This window comes from Pinus tabuliformis, chromosome 2_2, assembly GCF_031772625.1.
Source record: "Pinus tabuliformis cultivar Carrire ecotype Pingquan chromosome 2_2, CPIR1, whole genome shotgun sequence".
In the NCBI taxonomy this organism is placed as follows: domain Eukaryota; kingdom Viridiplantae; phylum Streptophyta; class Pinopsida; order Pinales; family Pinaceae; genus Pinus; species Pinus tabuliformis.
This window is the reverse complement of record NC_142300.1, coordinates 1,056,773,852-1,056,796,502: the sequence shown is the minus strand read 5'-3', so window position 1 is coordinate 1,056,796,502 and position 22,651 is coordinate 1,056,773,852. Positions and strand designations below refer to the sequence as shown.

Sequence of the window (22,651 nt, the reverse complement as noted above, 5' to 3'; positions counted from 1 at the left end):
CAGAGCATTGAGGGACTGCGCAGAACCCCAAGGGGGTGATTTTTGGGGGTCGGCCATTTCAGAAAAGCTTTCTGGGCTTTTCTGGGTTTCTTGAGTAGAGTCTGATTCCAGAGTTTCAGCCTTTTCTGAGGAGGGGAGCAGCCCCAAATCCTCATTTGATTTCTAGCAGCACAGCAGTTCTCCAGCAGCTGGGACGCAGTTCAGAGAGGGGCCATTCCTTTGCTATTCTGAGTGTATTTCTTCACTTGCCTTGTGCAAGTCGAGGTGCCATCTTTCTAATCACCTCCTGTACTCATTTTATTACTAGGTGAAATAAAATGGCTTAGCATTCTCTTTGCATTTCTTGAGTCTCTGCTTATGGTTATAATGTTATATGTTGCACCATTGTTCTTTGTATCTCTTTGAGCATTCTCGGCTATTATACCACTTGTGTGTTTCTCCTATACTCTTAGACAGAGTCTGGAAAGGGCCAGGTAGTCTCCAGATCTTGTCCTCTTTTCAGAGGCGACATATCTGGTAAATGCCCTCCCAGTCCATCTCTGATTGGAGTTTGGTTGTGTTTGAGGAATATTTCTGATAAGGGATATTACAGAAAAGCATCCCAAATTACTAAACTAGTGTTCAGTATGATGCATCTCGTTGCTGGAGTCTGACTACTGCTAGTCTCATGCTGACCCTCTGAAGCTTTTGCGTTGTTGTTGACCTCTACTCTGTGCCATCTACACTGCTACCAACTCTGCTCTGCGCTGCTCAGTCTCTGGCACTACTAGCTGCTACAACTGTCACTCCTACACTCCTCTGCATCAACTGGCCCGGTCCACCCTGCTACGTCTGTTCTGGGATCCCGTAGCAAGGAATTGATCAAAGAGGTGGGCTCCTTAAGGATCCTGCCCATTTGTAGTTCTTTCAAACTACAGCTCTAAATTAGCCCACCTCCCTTCTAGAGGTATCTCGGCTGTCATGGTAAACTCATCCTCCTCGATCTTCACGGCTACAACCTTTGGATCATGCTTCTCATATTTTTCCTTCATCCTGAGAGGACATTGTGTTCCGTAGTGACCAAGTTCACCACACCTAAAGCATTTGATCTTTGAAATGCCCTTCCGCCTCCGTTGCTCCTGCTACCCCTTAGATGCGAGGGCTCCATTCTCTTCCTCCTTGGGCTTCGACCCATTGTTGTTGCTTCCGTCAAGTTTACATTTGACCAAGTCCCTCCTTAGCTCCTCTTGCTTAAGAGTTGCCCACATTTCATCCCAGTTTGGCAAATTCACCCTGCTCAGGATGCTCTAGACAAAGACTTGCCACTCCTCTAAGACTGAGTTGAGGGCCAGTCTAACCATCTCAAAACTTTGAGGTGTTGACCCCACAGCTGCCAATTCATCTCGAGTCTCCTGAAGCTTCGTGAAGAACGGATCAATGCATTCCCCCTTCTACATCTACGTAGATCTCATCTTCTGCTCCAAGTACATCTTTTGTTGCTCAAAAGATCCTTGATACAACGTCAATAATGCATCCCACATCTCCTTGGCAGTGTTTCTGCTAGCTATGTGACAGAATATATGATCCTTCACTCCGTCGAGGATCGTTCTTTTTGTCTTTGCCATCTCTCCCTTCTACTTCTTGAGAAAATCTAGATCCCCAAGCTTAGCTACCACACTATAGACGTAGACTTTGATAAAATGTTCATCCAAAAGGCATGACATCCTTGCCTTCCAGATCACGTAGTTGGATGCCCCATCCAACCTGTCCTGATCTCTCAGTCCACTGGCTGCCATCTTTGCCAAATAGAAAAAGTCGAATAGCCTCCTCTCTTCTTTGCGAAGAACTGGATTGGCCTATGCAATCCATTTTGGAGCTTGTAGATCTGCCCCTCTTCACTGTTGCTCAGCTAGTGAGAATTCAGACTCCTTGGTTGGAAGTCCTCTGAGGAAGAATTCCCTCTACCATGTCTCTCTCTTCCCTCTGACGCTGGCAAACTTCAATCTGGAAGGCTTACCTCTCTGTCGACTCACTCAGAGAGAGCCCTTCCTCGAAAATTTTTCCCTCCTGGCCTTGACTACGGAAACCCTCTAGGATTCGAATTGTTGCCTCTGCAGGAATTTCTAATTCCTTTCTTCCTTCAGCGCTGGGTCTTCCGACTCTGCACTTCTTGCTTCACCTACTGCTCTGATACCATGTGAAAATTCCTAAACTCGAAATCCCTACTACAGCAAACTGATGTTACTTCTCCTACTTGTTAATCCATACAAGTAATTTACTGCGTTCTAGAGTAAATATCGAAGTAAATATAACTGCAACATTCACTATTTAAAATAATATGCCGAAACAAGATACTGAAGAGGAAAAAGATACAACACAATGACACATTTATTTTTGCACAAATGTCCTTGGAAAAACCCAATGCGGGAAAACCGGTGCAGCAACTCTAAGGGTTTTATTATTATGCAGTAGTAATTTCTGAATACAACTTCTAGATGGCTTCCCAACAATCCAGTTACAGAGAATATCACTGACAGAGAGATTTGTGAGATTACCTCACACTATCACTAGAAATCCTGGCAGATCCATCCCTTGAATGACTGCCCTTGCTGTCTCTGCATTGCCTCTACGCAGTCTCTGCGTCAACCCAGTGTCAAACCCTCTAGGGATAGCGTTACTCCTCCAGCTAATCGATTTTCTACCCAGACACTTCGATTTCTACCTCTCGGTCTCACACCCAAGCTCCTGGCTTCTGCAATTGATTCCTTCAACAAATGTTCGAACTTCCTCTCTACTTCCGCGCTGCCTCTGCGTGGCTCTGTGTCAGCCCCTCTAGCTTTGCGCTGCCACTGTTGGATCTCCCTCTGCGTTCTCTGTCGAGTATTCTCCGACCCGGAAATATTTCCCTTCGAATACTATCCCTGCCCCTCACTGCAAAAGCTCTATTTGAATTTCTCACTAGCAACGGCTCTGCTTCAAAAATTCGATCTTTTGAACTCTCTCTGTGTTCTCTAAGTGCCCATCAAGCCTTCTCTTATAATCCTCTCTTTGCTCAATCAACGACCCAGATTAGATTCTAATCAATGGCTAGGATCATATTGACTTGATCTCCGCCTTCTTCTAGAAGTTACACCCACAGTTTAGATTAATACCCATTAATTATTTTAATTTCCTAAGTTTAGACTTAGGGTCGCATTAAAAATAATTATTTATTTTAAATAAAACCGTCTCTGGGTGGAATTTCCCAAAACGCATTTTGGGTATTGGAAAACACGTGTCTAAGCCTCCCTGGAAAAATTGAGACTTGAGCACATCCAATGCTACTAGAAATCAACAATCTTCAAGGAAGAATTATGCTCGATCTCCCACAATGACTTGATTATAGATTGGTTTAGTATAGCGAACTTGTGCGGAGTGCCACGTGTCATTGTTTCAACCTTCGGCCCTGAAATTGCTTCATACAAACTACAGTTCGTGCACTTTCTGCCATGTTTTACAGAATTAAAATCCGATGCCTAAAACGAAAGTTACGACAATTTTCCCTAGGTCACTTGTTTGAGACAGAATCTTGGAGCCTGCAAAAACCCTAACTTCCACAGATGATATCTCTGAAAATATAGCGAACCAAGATCTGAAATTTTTACACGAAGTTCACCAAGATTTCGGGTCCACGTGATAAAAATTTCAGTTTTTGAAGCCTCGTAGAAAAAGTTATAGCGAAAATGCCAAGGTGGCATGTTTGAAGAAGCAAACCCCTAGAATCCCAAGCTCTGTTACCAAATGTTATGCAACCAACTCACAAAATTGAAGAAGAGATAGATCAACGACTTCAAAATTAGTCTCTTCGAGGGGGCAACCTCCTTTACATTACACAAATGAACAATTCTTGAATGATTCAAATGACAAGACCTCCTTTCTATATATAGGAGTCTAAGGGGTTACAATATAATCAGAGCTGACATAACAATAACAATAGTGGGCTTCTATGGGGCACAATGATAACCCTATGGGGACTACATGGGCACAACAATAACAATAAGGGGGCTACACTGACAATAACAATGAGGGAATACACTAGTATTATAGGGACCTAACAAAGTACTAGGCCACTCATCTGTGTCTCCAAAACAAGTTGGTTCTCATCTTGTTTTCCTTCAACTCATTCCATAGGAACTACCCCACATAGCCTATTGTTGGGAGACAGCTAGAACGGAGTGGGCAAGGATCAGAGTGACAGCCCCTGCCCTGAGTAGTTGTCGCAGTGCCTGTACAAACCGGGTGATAACACAGCCTTCCTGGGCACTCGAATCCCTTTATATGGTCTTTTGGGATGACTAAAATGGTAAAACTCCTACTAAATGAACCAAGCTACATTTCCAGCTGACCCACACGTTAACTGCTCATTAGTAGTGCCTTGAATGGCTTTCTATACTAACTGCCTGTGATGGTTCTGAATGCATTTTATCTTGATTTCTTGTTTGCTCACTAGCCAATGTGATTCTTCAGGTAGGAAGGAGCTCTAAATTGTTACATACAAATGCACCTTTCATTTGACGTGATTGTAGATACCCAAATTACTTTAAGACTAGATAGATCCCCATCACTTGTGTAGACTCTGCTTAATATCTTGCCTACATATAAATCATTGGTGCAAAATAAAAAATGCTACAAAATCAAAAAATCAAGCAACATGCATGATGAAAGAATTAGAAGCATAAATTAGTCAATAAAAAGGTACGTTTCTTGGTAAAATCCTGATGCTCTAAAGTCCTAATATGGCAAATCTCAATCAGGACTGCATTTAATAGAACCAACCTAACTCCGACCTTCTGAGCAAGACATAAAAGGTGATATAGTTGATCTTGCAATTCAGGCATTTTTCCTCCATAGTCTACCATAATTACTGGTCTCAATCTAGTACAGAGTACCACAATATCTGTCATCAGAAAACAGAAAATGTAATCAAAGTGAGATACAGAAACTAAATCATCAAATACAATTTCACATCTAATTATAAACTCCCTAGATTTTCTTAAAGACAACATTATTTACCCTTTACCCACAGAATGTCTCAAGTCTCTCTTGTAGAATTTGTCGAAACAGGATATTCACCACAACACTTCTTACTCCAGAATGCAAGATGAATGATTCAATGACGTAATTCAAGAATAGATGATGATTGGAAAAGTCAAAGATACATTCTCCATGAGCAAAAAGTGACCCACAAATATTTAGATTTCAGTCTTTCTACCATGCTAGCTTATAATTTGCACAAAATTACATCTCTACTATGTTGCATTAATTATTATTATTGGTTTACTTGCACAGATCCACCATAATCCAGGATCTAACAAGCACCAAAAGTAATTAAAAAATAAATAAATAAAACTCTGGTGCAAACTTTACCGCTTAAAACATGTGGGCTTAGATAGATGCAAGTTTATTTTTTATGTTAAGATAATTAATAAATGTGGACTTTACTTTTGATTTTAGTTGACCTGAAACATCAGGAATCAACTTTTTTTTTAATAATACTGTTATGGCATACATGACATGTCTCTCCCAATTCGAGCTTCAGAGTGAAGTTACATAAATTAAGCAACTGCAACATCAAGCAATATGACTATAAATTTTGCCAATCTGCATGTCAACAGCTGCATAGACATGTTTTCCTAAAAATCATCATTCACAAAAAAAAATAGGACAATATCATAGCAACATACTTTATGATGCTTATGAAAATGAATCAACACTAACATCAAACAATCTTCCGCAACTGATCTGGACGTGTATAGTCCATATGTATGACTGAAATCTCTCTTCTAAAATTTGTTGGAGCAAAATATAGACCGTAATATACTTGGTTATTCCAGATTGCCAGATGAACAACGTAAAGCAAGAAGCTGCTCACTCTAGAATTATCTCCTTATTCCATTGCAGGCACTCTGTAGTTGCACTGTCTAGATACCTTTTCTAAAGCCACACGTGTAAAGTTCTAGGCTAATTTTTCATTCGGGTTTCAACAAAAATTCTTTTCCCAATACACAGTTAATTCAATACAAATGAAGAGTACCAATTTATTCCACGAGGCAATAGACTGAACAGAACAAGGTAATATTTAATGAATTTGATTCTTCAGTCAACAAAACAATAAACCCCTACTTTCCAACGTATTGTTCACAGATCCATACAACAAAGTTACAGTATAATCCACATTCAATACCTTAACCAGAGATTCACCTTCTTCCTAACTGCTAAACCCTATATGAGTCCCTGTCTACTCAAACGAAATACCTGAGTTTGCCTCAGGTCTGCACTGATTTCTGGCCTCAGATTTCTCCAACAACCACGCAGTAACCTATCTTCTTTGTTACAGGAGCCGTATATGTTACAGAGCTCAAGTCTGCTACAGGAACCACGAATCAACTGCTACAGGATCAGACTGGCTACGGAATAATTGCTTCAGGATACTGGGACCGTCTGAATTATTACAGGAGCTTCTTGTCTCAGGCAGATTCAGGACTTCGGCTGTCACAGAGTGCAGATATGTCCACAGGAGCCCTGGCACTTCTGAGTTGGACCCTCGCTTGGAGTTTAATTTTAAACCTTCGCCTTGCCTCAGGACACTCGTCTGCCTTAGTTTGTACGGACCACCGGCCAATGTAATACGCACCACCTCAGACCACTGTAACTTATATCACCTCAGACTACTGAAATCCGCAAGACCTAAGGCTTCTAAAATTCACATGGCCTCGAAAATTCATCTTAGGGCTCACAGCCTGCTTCACAGAGATTTCTCGAGACTTTAAGTTCAGAGAAGGGCTTCGACCTGCTTCAAAAGACTTCACTGTTCTTTTAAGGAAAAGAAATCCTGCACCAAAACAAGTAGACAGAAAAATGCAAAGAGATTTATCAACTAGGGTGGAATCTTGCACCAACGTAATTGATTAGAAAGAAGGGGTCTTAAACCCTCAGAGCTCCAGCTCAAAAAAATCAGATGATGTTGATCCACAATCATAAAGATGATTTGATATCAACTCCTCTTTATTTATAGATTTCTCCATGAGCTTCAAGATGTGAGGGTTGTGGATGCAATCCCAAGTTTTGGGTTATTTTGCCCCAGCCAACCCAACTTTTGCCCCAAACTGGAAAAATTGGGTTTTTACCCCTTTATCAAGACTATAAAGCTCTTTGGAACAGGGTTTTACATGAGGGAAAGGCAAGCCTTAACTCAGCATTGAGCATAATTTTAAAACTCAGACTCGGACTTTGACAGAGCCACCTATCAACTTGGGTTTCAACTTGGAGTCAGATCAACATGAATTCAGTAACTCGGTTTTCAAAAAAATACATAAAATAACTAAATTTTGATGAAAAAAAAAATTAAGATTCCAAACCATTAGAGACAGAATATGCAAAATTTGATCATCTCCATACGTGATCGATCACTCATCAAACTCATCACCACTAGTAGAAATGGGATCATCAACGGGAGCTTGAGAAAATCAAGAGCATAATCGCCATAGAGATCTCATGTCAGGCTGCAAAAACCATAGTATTCAAAACTGGCCCAGCTAACTGGTTACCGGTCTAACTGGCCAGTTAGCAGGCCCACCGGTTGGAACAGGTCAAAAACCTGGTCAGACACCTTGTTTGGCCAAAAATTGGAGCTAACCAGTCCTAACCGGCCGGTTTAGGATGAAACCGGCCTGTTGTGGTCAAACTGGCCGGTTTTGTCCTAAACCAGCCAGTTTATTGCAAGGGCAAGTATAACCCCCACAAAATGCATTTTTGTGAGTTTTGAAGCTGTTTTGAGGGAAATTTGGGGTTGTTTTCCTCCAAAAATAGTCCCTCCAAGAAAAACATGCCTACCCTCTCATTTTCCTGACACATTTCAACCCTAACAATGTTGGCAATTAATGGTAATGTTAAATTCTTAAAGGAAAATGATGAAAATGAATATGAAAATGAAAATTAAAGGAAATGTCACCCTTTAATTTTCATTTTCATCCTTTTACTTAAATTTTCATGTCCTTTAATTTTCATTTTCATTTTCATTTCCGTCCTTTTACTTAAATTTTTAACATTACCATCAAATGACTTGGGATGTTTGAGAGTGGTTTCGACCTCATTGGATTTCATATGGAGAAACTAGAATTTTAGATTTCACTCAAAATTCAGCAGACTTAATGGTTTTCAGGATTTCATGGTTTGGGGGTAAACAATAAATGCAATCGGAGCTCCAAATGATGAGAAAAACTCCTGATCTAGATCCCATTGTGTTGGACGATATTGATCCAACATCAGAATGGGTGGAGGAGACTGAAGAACCTGTGTTTGAGGCTGATTTTGATATCGACATGGCTTTAGCGGGGGATGAAGCAGATTATGTGGCGGCATCAGAACCAGGATCAGTAGTGGCATCAAGGAAAGGCAAAGAACCAATGGAAGGCACTAGTCATGTAGGTCGACAAACTCGTGCTTCCATTAGGTCCACTTCTATTGTTATTGGTGGCATTGATACTGAGGTTGCAGATCAGGCTGAGGCATCCTCAGACTCTGAACCAGATGATGTCTATGTAGCTCCTGATGATGATCTTGTGGCTAGTAGTGGTGATGAACTTGATGATTGATCATGTGTACATTGTAGACTTGTAGTAGGCCAATGGCCTCATAGCTTGCAGCATTGTTTTTGGACTTTATAGGCCATTTAGAGCCTCATTGCTTATGTATTTTGCTATTTTGTCGATGATATGTATTGCACTCGATGCCATTTTGATATATTCACCTTTACATGGTATATAAATGAGCAAACTTTGCATATTTTGTCTCTATTGGCTTGGAATCATGGTTTTAAATCTTAAAAATAGTTTTGTTTCATTAAAAATTAATTATTTAATGTATTTTTCTAAAACCAGTTCATTTAGACCAAACCAGTGCCGGTTAGACCGGTTCCAATCGGTAAACCGGTTCATTAGGTGGACCAGTCCGGTCACTGGTTCCGGTTTTAAAAACACTGGCAAAAAGCACATGATGTGTGCACTGATTTCATTGATCTTTAGAGAATTTGTATGCACAAGTTACAGGATACCCATTTTGTAGAGAGAGTCTTTAGTCCATGACAAGAGGGTGAGTGTATGCCCTAGGGTGCATATATAATATAGTTTATAGACCCATCCAATTAAGGATAGAATTAGGGTGTCACAAAACAACAGGACTTGGAACAAAACACAGAAGGGGCATAGTAAAATACTCTTGCGAAATGGAATAGAGCCACTAAAAATGCAGGCCAACTCCACATCAGCCAACTCCAAGACAAATCGGTGTGGACTTGGTTCTTCAGGCTAGTTTGGTATCAAACTGCCCCCTGACCCGAGTTATAGGTTGAATTGACTCGATGGCCTTGTGAAAATTTCAATTATAAAATCCTATTGCAGCAACTAGTATTATTTCTTCTAACTGTTAATTAAATTAACAGTTTATTGCTACGGCAACAATGAAATAACACTGCAATCGTCATAAAAATACTGCGGAAAATAATATCACTAGAAACTGAGAAAATACTGGCACACACACACACAAATATTTCATGTTAATTTCTGGTAGCATCGGATGTGCTCTAAGTCTCAAAAATTGCAGGGAGGCTTAGACTCATGCATTCTCCAATACCCAGAAATCGTTTTGGGAAATTCCACCCGGAGACAGTTTTATTAAAATAATTAATTATTTTTAATGGGACCATAAGTCTAAACTTATGAAATTAAAATAATTAATGGGTATTAATCTAAACTGTGGGTGAAACTTCTAGAAGAAGGCGGAGATCAAGTCAATATGATCCTAGCCATTGATTAGAATCTAATATGGGCCATTGATTGATCAACGAGAGGATTATAAGAGGACGCTTGATGGGCACTTGGAGAACACACAGAGAGGGGTGATCAGAAGTTCAATTTTCTAGGGCAAAGCATTTGTCGAAGAGATTTTCGATATTGATCTTTTGCAGTGAGGGTAAAGGATAGTATCCGAAGGGAAATCATTCTCGGTTGGAGAATACTCAGCAAAGAAGGCAGAGAGAGATCGAGCAGAGGCAGCGCAAAGCCATAGAGGTTGACGCGGAGCCACGCAGAGGCAGTGTAGGCTGACACAGAGCACGCAAAAGCCTTGAAGGAGACTGAAATTTGTTGGAGGGTTCGATTTCTGTAGCTGGAAGCCGGGGTGTGAGACAAGGAGAGAAGAACTCAGAATCTCAAAGGCAAACCGATCAGCCGGGAAGAGTGACGCAGTTCCTAGACAGTGTGACGTTGGGCTGACGCAGACACTGCGCAGAGGCAGCACAGAGGTAGCCAGGGGTTGTTCATTCAAGTGTTAGATCAGCGAGGACTTCCAGTGATCTAATTAGCATTAAAGATCTAATTACATCAAATTGGCATTGTGATATCTTATTGGCATAACTTGGAAAATTATTAATTGTCTAAGAGCACTAATCATTTAATTGTCTATCTCTTAAGCAATCTTTCATTGGAATCCTTTCTAATATTGTAATTGTCTTTAAAGGAACATTGGTTAATTGATCTAAGTAACATCGTGGATAAGTGCTCTAATATCTTTTACTTGCCATCATTGTCATTATTGTGTCATGGTTAAAATTTATTGTGGATGATAATTTTATCTTTAACATATTGGTGATTTGTTGTTAAGAGCATTAATCTTGTTTCTTACTTAAGCAATTATCTCTTGGTAATAACAAATACATCTTTTTGAGCATTGTTGAATGTGAGCATTTATCTTGTGTTTAAGATTGTTCTTCATTCATTGTTAAGTACCCTATGTCATAACTAAGTACTTAAAGTCATAAACAATCTTAACTCAAGAACAGTCAAATCAATTTGCGTTTGCATCCTAGGCCTAGTCTTGCATTAATTAACTAACCTCCAAGCATAAGCTTGGTTGATAGAAAGATAGGAACACCCTTCATCTCTTAGCTTGCGAAGGATAGACCCTCTCTAGTGGTTAACACGGTGACCTTGCAGTCGTCAAAGCCACAATCTTTGTAGCGTCGAAGGCATCGAGTATGTTAGATTTCAAGGGGAGGTATCGTTAACCAAGCCTTTGCTTGCTTCGCCTTGACTTCTCTCTACAACCTACTTTAGAGACTAGCCTCAAAACAGCTGAAGATTAAGGGATAAACTTAGCTAGGCATATAATTAAAATAAACCAAGATTTCTTGCATCACACCTAGATTGTAGGACTTGCACTTCATATAGGATAGCAAAGCATCTAAGCAATGATTGTTCATCCAATCACCTAGTATTTAATCAATCTAAAGCAAGTAGTTGACTCCATAAGGCAATGGTATCATATAACGATCTAATCTTTTACAAGTTACATTTTGCCTGGAAAGGTCTTATAAACATGACGTTAACTCTCTTGACTCGTGACAATAAATCCTATGACCTAACAAACCCTAGAAACATGAAGAAAGTGCTTTTACCTAAAGAACATCAATAAGAAGCATGAAGCCCATGCTTTAAAATAATAACTTTTCTTTCTTCTTTTGTTTGTTACATAAGATATGTTGAGAAATCTAGGGCATTAGGATTAAGAGATTTCTCTTATATGATAATTGCTTGTGAATGCTTTTTACTTCTTTAGATTAGGATCTTCTCTTTGCTTATATTATTAGTGTTCTTCTTCATCAAACAATTACCAAAACATTAAACAATAAAGAGACAAGAGACACAGAATGTAGGCAATCAGCCCAGGCCAAAACCCCTCCAACTTGAGAAGAAAACCCAAACGAATTCTTCTTCTTGTAGAGATTTCAATTGATGAATACCAAGACCAAAACCAAGACCCTTGACACAACGAACTATCCAAGACCAAGTCACAAGCCTTCTAGATTCAACTTCTTCTGCCTAGAGACAACGATGGTCAAACTTCTTCCTTCACCCACTAACTCGGCTACCCTTCAGATTTTGGTCCCTTAGATCAATCTTGCAGTTCTCGGCCCTATGTTGATTTGGGGTAGCATCGCATGTGCTCTAGCCATGAAAAATGGTGGAGAGGCTAAAGCACATGAGATCTCCAAGACCCAGAAATGGTTTGGGGAAATTCCACTCAGTTAGAGAGATATTAAAATAATTAAGATTTTTAATGGAGTCCCTAAGTCTAAACTTAGGAAAATGAAAATATTAATGGGTATTAATATAAAACTTGGTGAAAATGTTCTAAATGACATGGATCAAGCCAAATCTAATCTTAGCCGTTTGTTGTCGCGCGAATTGACACGACAACGCTCAGACCGGGGGCTGTCACTCTGATCCCCGATCCCTCCGTTTAAGCCTGTCTCCCGCGGCTAAGGGGGGTAGTCCCTATGAGATGATGAGACCAACTGTCGACCAGTTGGTTGGGAGACACGAGATACGATATGAAAAGCACTAGATGGATTTGATTAATTTAGCAGACCAGTGCCTTAAGAGATTGTGGTTAAAACGATTACTTGTTAAATGATATAAAAATATGGACCATGAACAGCAATCATCTATCATCAGCTAAATCACAATGCTCTTAGAATGACCAAAACGATATCCAGCAATTGAGAATTTTCAAAAAAATGAATGCTTTAAACCACCACGAATCATAAACCATTAACCAGATATCAATTTCGCATCTCGACTTTGAAAATTTAGATCTCAGCATGAAAGATGATGAATCCCGAAAATGACTGGATCTGACAAAGGAAAAAATCCCGCAAAATTTTTTCAATTTTTTTTTTTTATTAAACCAAAATAAAATTTAAATCTAATTTTTTTTTTTAAAGATTTAAAAAAGAATAAAAATAAAAAATCTAACCATTAAAAAATTTAAAATTAAAATATGTACAAATCTAATTTAAAACATTATAAATCTAAATTCTAAAAATAAAACTAACACATTAAAAATTAATTATATCAAATCTAAATAAACAAACTAAAATCTAATTAAAACAATGATTAAATCAAAATCTAAAACATACACATTTTTCTTTTTTTTTATCTTTTTTGAGTCTATAATTAACAAAAAAAAACTGAAATAATTAAAATCCTAAAAAATACGTAACTGAGCAGAACTTAAAAAACTAAATTAAAATTTAAGAAAAACTAAATCTAAACATTAATTAAAATATAACACAAACTATATGAATTTAAAATCCATGCTAATATATTACCCTAAACCTACGAATTTGGAATACGACCTGCATAAAAAAACTAAGTCACGGGCGGAAATTTCACAATGGACGGAATCATAGAACTGAACCTACGCTACCACGCAGAACTGGTATGTATTATATGACCATAAAACGCCAACTCGACTTACCTGTTCCGTCTGCGGGGAAAAGATCAATACGTTTACCTGGCAATACGTTTGATGCGTGATGGCCTGCGGCTCTGAATTAAATTCTGCTGACCGGCGTAACCCCTATACCACTGTGCGATATAACTCACGATGGCAATAACACGTGAAGACGATGGCTGGACTTGAACCGTGCCCTTACTGCGATTTTTTTAGCGTCATATATCTGATATTACCTTGCCCAGTGACTGGTGTTTGCTTATGCCAATGTTTTTTTTTTTTTACTGTCGGCGGCCATACGACAAGAAATAAATTCGATTCCCTTCTCGTCGGCGGATGATACAAATTTGAGAGTCTGCCAGTTTCCAGTGCTCAGATGAATTTGGAAAACGCAGGGACAAAAAAGCTCACACTTCTCTCGTTGTTGGCGGGGTTTTCGACGGCAACAAGACCACGGTTTTCTTACCATATGCAATGGATTATGAGGAAAACCGCATTCACTTAACTGCTGCGTCTTTATACTTTATACTGAGAGTCGTTTTCAAAAGGACCTGTTGCAACTGTGTAGATGAACGATTTTGATCTAGAGAAAATTTGCTGCCTGAATCGGATCACATCGAGGGCTGTCCAAAAATGCGTCTCTTTCCTGACGTTTTCTGCATACACATTCAAACCTACCTCGTGCCGCTGTTTGTAGCGTGAAATGCTGAGGGCTTTCGACTGCAACTGCAAGGAAACCAAGTACTGATGATATATGCCTCAGACCAAAAACTGAAAATCCTGTACAAAAACAAAACCCTAATGAAAACCGCATAAAGCAAACATTTAAAACCCTAGATCAAGAAAATTCTGAAACCCTAAGACAGCTGATTAATTTACAAATTTGGCCCCTTAGCAGCCAGATTCATCAATAAGCACAGAAAATATTTAAAGAACAGAAATTTCAGATTGTCACTGTGAAAAACTTCAGAAAATCTCTCATGCAGATCAAAAAAATAAAACTGAATGATAGACCCAGGATCAAATCCAACTAGACTCAGCAAAAAAAATGCTTGCGAGAGTTGGCTGGTTCAGCCGAGAACTTCCCTGAACGCCCACAAAATTCCTTCAGAAAATGTTTTCTGCACAGCTCAAAACAACCGTCAATAAAGAGGGCAAAAATGCTGCTAGATCTCAAACAGTAATGGAGATACCTGCCATTACTTCAGAAACCCTAACAACACTCAAACCCTAGCAGGTGAACAAGATACTTGTGCTCACAATACTCTACGAAAAGCTATTATTAATGGCTGAAAATAAAATATGCAGAAACTTAAAACAATCTCACAGCATTTCAAGAGAGTAACACCAGCAAGATATGGACCCCAAAGTCTTCTTTTATAAACCAGAAACAGATTTACAAGAGAGCTTCTTCAGTCTTAGACTCACAGATCCAATGATCTGAAATGACCACCTAAGACCCTATATAAAGGAAATGATCCCAACGGCTAGTTCGAATGATCCATGTAGAAATGATCTCGACCGTTGATGAGGATCAAGACATCTCTTGATCTCATCCGTCGATTCACTTAAAATATTATTTTATTTTATTTTTTTAAATTTTAAAATTTTTTAAATTTTTATTATTTAAAATTTTAAAATTTTTTAAATTTTTTATTATTTTTTATTTATTTCATTTTTTAAATTTTTAAATTTTTAAATTTTTTATTATTTATTATTTTATTTCATTTTTTAAATTTTTAAATTTCTTAATTTTTATTTATTTTATTATTTTATTTCATTTTTTAAATGGATCATCGAACTAAGCCTTCGGAAACATCACCTAGGACCTAGGACTTAGGACTCACGAGGGGATTTAAAACATTTTCAACCCTCAAGACACATTTCATGATGACTTTTTTACAATTTACATCTCAAGGGGACAAACCCACTTAATACAGACCCTCATAAAACACCCAGTTCTGCGACACAACTATAATCTAGCAGATCAACACACTAGGATTCTCCTAAAGTTCTAATGACAAAATCCATCCCGACTTTGGGGTCAGGTTTGAAGGAAAACTCTGCCGATCCATGGATCGGTGAGACGAAAAACCTCCCGGGACGTAGATTACCACTAGAAAGTTAGGTCCACCTAGGCAATACACATACACGACTCATGTCTGCTAAGATTATTTACAATTCATACATGCAGACTGGGTTTACAATCAAAATGATCAAGCTGTTGATCACTGCAGGATGGTACGGAAACGTTGATCAGGTGCTGCCCCTTTTTGCAAAGAAAATGGGGGTGTACTGCATGGGTAGTTGACCAGTAGTGGTCAACATCGTTGATTAGAGATTTAATCTTGGTCGTTGAAGACTCAACAGAAAAAGTATAAGAGGAGGCTTGAGGGTCAGTTGGAGATACACCAAGATTGATCAGTCAGTTCGATTTTCTAGAACGAGGTTTGCTAAGAAAATTTGAACAAGTGATCTGAGTTAATGACATGGATCAAGCCAAATATAATCCTAGCCGTTGATTAGAGATTTAATCTTGGTCGTTGAAGACTCAACAGAAAAAATATAAGAGGAGGCTTGAGGGTCAATTGGAGATACACCAAGATTGATCAGTCAGTTCGATTTTCTGGAACAAGGTTTGCTGAGAAAAATTGAACAAGTGATCTGAGTTGCAGCGAGGGGCAGTGAGTGCATAATAGAAAGGCAGAGATAGTGCCGGAGGGCCAGCGCAGAGACTGAGGCTACGTAGAGCCAGCAGGAGCCACGTAGAGGGACAAAGTGACTGCGCAGAGGCTACCAGGACTTGCGTGGATGACGCAGAAGGCCAGAGAGCCAGCGCAAAGCAGCAGAAAGTTGCCGCATAGGGGGTTTCAGAGTGACGCAGAGGCCAGGAGGGCTGACGCAAAGCCTCTGAGAAGCATTGGAGAGATTTTCGTGGAGCAAACTTGCTAAATATCTACTTCCGAAGAGAGGTATTACTACCAGATAGATATCTTTGTTGGGTGAGCCAGTTTGGCACCCTAGTTGTACTCAAGAAAGTTGCTTAATAATAAAACCCTCAGAACTGTTGCACCAGTTTTCCCAAGTTGGGTTTTTCTGGGGACAATTGTCCAAAAATAACGATGTCCCTTGTGTGTTTGTCTGTTATTTCAATTGATGATCTGTAGCTGGTTAAGACTGCATTTGTGTTTATTTTTAGTATTTATATGGTTATATAACTTGTTAAGTAATAAACAAGAAGGTGAAATCTAATCTTAGCCGTTGATTAGAGATTTAATCTCAGTCGCTGAAGACTCAACAAAAAAAGTATAAGACGAGGCTTGAGGATCAGTTGGAGATACACCAAAATTGATCAGTCAGTTCGATTTTCTGGAACGAGGTTTGCTGAGAAAATTTGAACAAGTGATCTGAGTTAATGACATGGATCAAGCCAAATCTAATCATAGCCGTTCATTAGAGATTTAATCTTGGTCGTTGAAGACTCAACAGAAAAAGTATAAGAGGAGGCTTGAAGGTCAGTTGGAGATACACCAAGATTGATCAGTCAGTTCGATTTTCTGGAACGAGGTTTGCTGAGAAAATTTGAACAAGTGATCTGAGTTCCAGAGAGGGGCAGTGAGTGCACAATAGAGAGGCAGAGATAGTGCCGGAGGGCCAGTGCATAGACTGAGGCTACGCAGAGCCAACAGGAGCCACGCAGAGGGACAAAGTGACTGCGCAGAGGCTACCAGGACCTGCGTGGGTGACGCAGAAGGCCAGAGAGCCAACGCAAAGTAGCAGAAAGTTGTCGCATTGGGGTTTCAAAGTGACGCAGAGGCCAGGAGGGCTGACGCAGAGCCTCTAAGAAGCATTGGAGAGATTTTCATGAAGCAAACTTGCTAAATATTTGCTTCCGAAGAGAGGTATTACTGCTAGATAGATATCTTTGTTGGGTGAGCCACTTTGGCACCCTAGTTGTATTCAAGAAAGCTGCTTAATAATAAAACCCTCAAAACTGTTGCACCAATTTTCCCAAGTTGGGATTTTCCGGGGGCAATTGTCCAAAAATAACGGTGTCCCTTGTGTGTTTGTCTGCTATTTCAATTGATGATCTGTAGATGGTTAAGACTGCATTTGTGTTTATTTTTAGTATTTATATGGTTAAATAACTTGTTAAACAATAAACAAGTAGGTGAAATAAACCAGATAATGCAGGAAGAATTTCTGACGTGTTAGACTTAGAAATTTCAACATGGTATCAAAGTGTTGCAGATCACAGGAGAGCTGAAGGCACCAGCTAAATCAGAAAATTTGCAACAGAAACAGTTGTCTCGAGAGACAAAGTTGTTCCTAAGCAAAAGGCAACAGTGAAGGAGTGACGCAGAGGGCCTGCATCATCATTTCAAGCTAGATAGAGGGTCAGCGCAGAGGCAAAGAGAGGCAGAAGAGGCTCACGAAGAGCCACATCATCCTACTCAATCAGGTAGGCTTGACACAATTGGCCAAAGGAGCGATTCAGCCTTGCTAGGATTGCGCAGAGCTAAGAGGCTCAGTTTCTTCAGTTGTTGGGGCCTAGGGAGCTGTGGGCAGATTGTGGATTGGGAAACTGGTGGGGTGTTGTTGCTGTTAAAGCAGAACAGTACCTAACGGGACAGAACCAAGGTAGAGGGAACCGCTGCCTTGAGGGATTTCTAGCCAAGAAATCCAGATCCGTGTTGCAGGTGCATAGAGGATCGGAGAGGAGCAGTTCGACAGTTGGCAGGAGGATTTCCAGGAGGGAAATCGAGACTCAGAGGGAGTCTAGGAGAGAACTTCCAGAAGGGAAGTCGAGACTCAGAGGGAGTCCAAGAGAAGAGCGGAGATGGCAATGAACGAACTGAGGGATCAGGACAGGTTGGATGGGGCTTCCAACTTTGTCATCTAGAAGGCTAGGATCATGTTTGTTCTGGATAGACATCTCATCAAGGGATACGCCTTGAGAACCGTGGCTATCCCTATTGACCCAGCTGATAATGAAAGGTATGAGGATGCAATGGCCAAGGCAAAGTGCATAATCCTTGATGGGGTCAAGGATCATGTAGTTCAGCATATTGCCGAGAAGAACACAACAAAGGAGATGTGGGATACCTTGACGACATTGTATCAAGGCACTTCCGTGCAGAGGAAGATACTATTGGAGAATCAGTTGTGGTTGTATCAGATGCAGAAGGGGGAGCAGATAGATCTATTCCTCAGCAGGTTGCAAGAGATTCGTGACCAACTTACTTCCATAGGGGTCGCACTGGATCAGGTGTTCATAGTGAGGACCGCCCTGAATGCAGTCTCCGAGGATTGGGAGACATTTTTCCAAATAATTTTGGGTAGAGCGACTCTTCTAGGATGGGAAGACATGTGGGCAGCTCTTCGCCAAGAGGAAATCAAACGACTAACCAAGATGGGAAGAAGCAGCAAAGGAGGTCAAATCAAGAAAGAGGAGGAGGAGGATGCGGCTTTGGCATCTGCAGGATAGCAAGGGAAGAGGAAGAAGAAGGACATCTCCAAGGTGAAATGTTTCCATTGTGGGGAGTTGGATCATTATGCAACCCAGTGTCCCAGGAAGAAGAATAAGGGAGAGTCTTCTGACTCCAATGCAGCTTCGGCTAAGGCGGAGAAAAAGATCGAGACAGATGACGACTGTGCCATGAGTGTTCATGCACCGTTAGAAAAGAGGTGGGGTGACATCGCGTTGTAGTCGGGAGGACTATAGAAGATGAGGTGCAGGATCCTTGAGGTACCCAAACTCTTGGATCATATCCAGCTACAGGAGCCCAGAGAGACAGTAGCAGGATGACGGATGTTGGTAGAAGCAAGATGTGAATGGAGCGACAAGGCAGTGCTAGAGTGTAGTGGTCTGTGGCAGCGCAGTGGGGGTTGCAGTAGTGCGAGAGGCACAGAGGAGGTTGCAGCAGTGCAAGAAGGCACAGAGGCAGTTGCAGCAGTGCGAGAAGCACAGAAGTGTGCAGCAGAGCAGAGGCAGCACAGGATAGCAGCAGAGGTAGCTTCAGCGTTAGAGGGCTTCTAGCCTAACAAGGATGTCAGTAGTTGGGTAGATCAGTTACTTACTTCTTAGGTAACTGAGTTGCAATGCAGCAATTAGCAGTGGTAGTGTTATAGGCAGCACGATGTAGCATGATGAGAGGGAGTTGCAGTGCAGATGCAGTGTTGGGAGGAAGGACCAGCAACAACACGAATGCAGAGGAGCTGCAGTACAGATGTAGCAGTGGCAGTGGCAGAACCATGGGCAGCAGTGCAGAGGATGTTGGGAAGTAGGCCAAGCATCAGCACAGGTACCGGTGCCGGATGATCAGGGTGATGTTCAGTGGTGGAGCATTACTAGAGCACATTCCTCGCTAAGAGGGAGTGTTGATTTGGGGTAGCATCAGATGTGCTCTAGCCATGAAAATTGGTGGAGAGGCTAAAGCACATGAGATCTCCAAAACCCAGAAATGGTTTGGGGAAATTCCACCCGGTTAAAGAGATATTAAAATAATTAATATTTTTAATGGAGTTCCTAAGTCTAAACTTAGGAAAATTAAAATATTAATGGGTATTAATATAAAACTGGGTGAGAATGTTCTAAATGACATGGATCAAGCCAAATCTAATCTTAGCCGTTGATTAGAGATTTAATCTCAGTCGTTGAAGACTCAACAAAAAAAGTATAAGAGGAGGCTTGAGGGTCAGTTGGAGAAACACCAAGATTGATCAGTCAATTCAATTTTCTGGAGCGGGGTTTGCTGAGAAAATTTGAACAAGTGATCTGAGTTGTAGTGAGGGGCAGTGAGTGCATAGCAGAGAGGCAGAGATAGTGCCGGAGGGCCAGCGCAAAGACTGAAGCTACGCAAAGCCAGCAGGAGGCATGTAGAGGGACAGAGTGATTTCGCAGAGGCTAGCAGGACCTGCGTGGGTGACGTAGAATGCCAGAGAGCCTGCGCAAAGCAGCAAAAGGTTAAAGCAAGGGGTTTCAGAGTGACGCAGAGGCCAGGAGGGTTGACGTAGAGCCTCAGAGAAGCGTTGGAGAGATTTTCGTGGAGCAGACTTGCCAAATATCTACTTTCTGAGAGAGGTATTACCGCCAGATAGATATCTCAGTTGGGTGAGTCAGTTTGGCACCCTAGTTGTACTCAAGAAAGTTGCTTAATAATAAAACCCTCAGAACTGTTGCACCGGTTTTCCCAAGTTGGGTTTTTCCAGGGACGATGGTCCAAAAATAACAGTGTCCCTTGTTTGTTTCTCTGTTATTTCCATTGATGATTTGTAGATGGTTGAGACTGCATTTGTGTTTATTTTCAGTATTTATATGGTTAAATAACTTGTTAAGCAATAAACAAGTAGGTGAAATAAACCAGATAATGCAAGAAGAATTTCTAACGTGTTAGACTTAGAAATTTCAACACCCTACTTCAAAAACCCTAGCACGTGTGATTGACCAACTTTAGAAACTTGATTCTCTTCGCTCTAGTGGGAGATTTTCTTCTTTGTCAACTCGGCTTGAGATACATCTTAATCTTCTCCTTGATCTCACCTTTAAGTGTGACTATAATACCTCAACTCCTACAGTTTGGACAGCATAAATTCTTCACATGTGTGGAGTGAATCAGCCCAAAATAGATCAAAAAAATGCTTCGGTTGTCTTCCTCTTTCCTTTGCTTGGTGATGAGGCTTCTCTCTTGTGATCTTTGCACCTTTTCTTGGTTCAGACTGCCATGACCGAAGTGTGTATTCAAGTGACGCCGAGCTACCCTATTTATAGTGGTTTGAGCATCCAAAATAAGCCTTCTTCTCTTGGTGACAAGGCCGACATGCCTTTCTAGATTCCTCCTTAGGCCGACTTCAAAGAGAGATTGTGACATGGTCTTGGAGGGTTAACAAATTTTCTTTTACAATGAATTACAAGCCCAAATGGGTCTTCAATCCTTGACATTGAATTTACTAGACTTTATGACTTGATGACTAAACCTAATAGCTCACAATGGGAGCCTCTAAAAATAAAATTCCTTGATCATGAAACCATGATTCAAGCATTACAAAAATAATTTTATTTTTCCTCCTTACATCAATTACATAAAATCATTGTTACACATGTCATTATGAAGACCGAACCTAGTTACACTTTTCAACAAGATATACATATTGAAATGAGTACAACAATAATTATGAAGATCGAAACTAGTTACATTTCTAACACCAACTACCTCGTTGTTGATGCTCCTGCATGAGGCCCAAGGAACAAAATCTTTCATGGGCTCTTGTCCATGTGTCCCTTTTCTCTAGCAAACTTCTACCACATAGTTTGCTCTCCTCAATGTCACTTTGTTCCTGCACAAAGCCCTTTTTAATTACGTGAAATCTCCCTAACTACCTCCTCACTAAGATAGGTGATTATGCCAAGTGTGCACTGCCTCAAATCGGCAATTTTGCCAGGCGTGAAATTCAACAGCCTCAATCAACGATTCTGCTCATATCAAGTTCCTCTCTGAATGATCCTATAAATCCTCTCGTGGTTTATTCTTACCACATATAGTACATGATGACAAAACCCTTACATCAATGGTATTTCTCCACGAACTCTATGGGGTACACTTTTCCTTGTCATCATTGACTCGGGTACATTCAATATCAAAAGTTCTCAATCTCTAACCAAGATCATTATCAAAGGACATTGTCCAAGGACCATTTCTTAGGGATGTTATGCTTCATGGACTTATTATATCTACCACACACAAAATACTTTTATTTATACCTTGCTTCATTGGCCTCTTCTTTGTTAAATATGCTTCTACTACTTCACTTCTACTGCTTTGTTGTGTCCATCTTTTGTTGCTTCATCCTTTTGTTATCCTGCATCTTTGTTCTTACCTTTTCTCGTCTCTTGTTTGCATATGAGTCCATCTGCTTCAACTATCTATGCATCTTCTATCATGGAGTAGATGTCTTCTTTCATTTTCTTGTGGCTTCCTTCTGAACCCTTTACCTGACTATCCATAGTCATCTCTCTCTCCCTTTGTGAGCTTCTCCATGCCCACTGTGAGCTGCAAATAGCCTCTGCAGTAATAGGTTTGTTTCACCTTGCTACACAATAACTCACCAAGCTCCTTTCCTGAACTTGGCTTTTTGGTATTATTGGTTCCTTCCGTTGGAACCTTTTGAGCTTACTCTGCTCTTCAACTACCATAGTTGTAGGCTTTTGCGTGTTCTCACTTTCTCTCAAGAGCTTTGCCTACTCTTTTTCTCTAGAAAACTCTACCGACATTTGTAACTTGTTGATTTTTTAGTAGTTTGGGAGGTACTCCAAGCCCTAGGCTTCGGGGATTGGACGGCA

General features: G+C 40.4%; 1 protein-coding gene across 4 annotated transcripts in view; it reads right to left on the bottom strand.

Moving 5' to 3' along the window:
• The window catches only part of LOC149197036 (uncharacterized), a 224,831-nt gene that overhangs the window by 156,567 nt on the left and 45,613 nt on the right, over positions 1-22,651 (bottom strand). For all 4 annotated transcript variants that reach the window (XM_089405728.1, XM_089405727.1, XM_089405730.1 and 1 more), the window contains exon 2: positions 4,806-4,915. In XM_089405728.1, the coding sequence (XP_089261854.1) occupies positions 4,806-4,915 (110 nt within the window). The remainder of the gene's footprint in view (positions 1-4,805; positions 4,916-22,651) is intronic.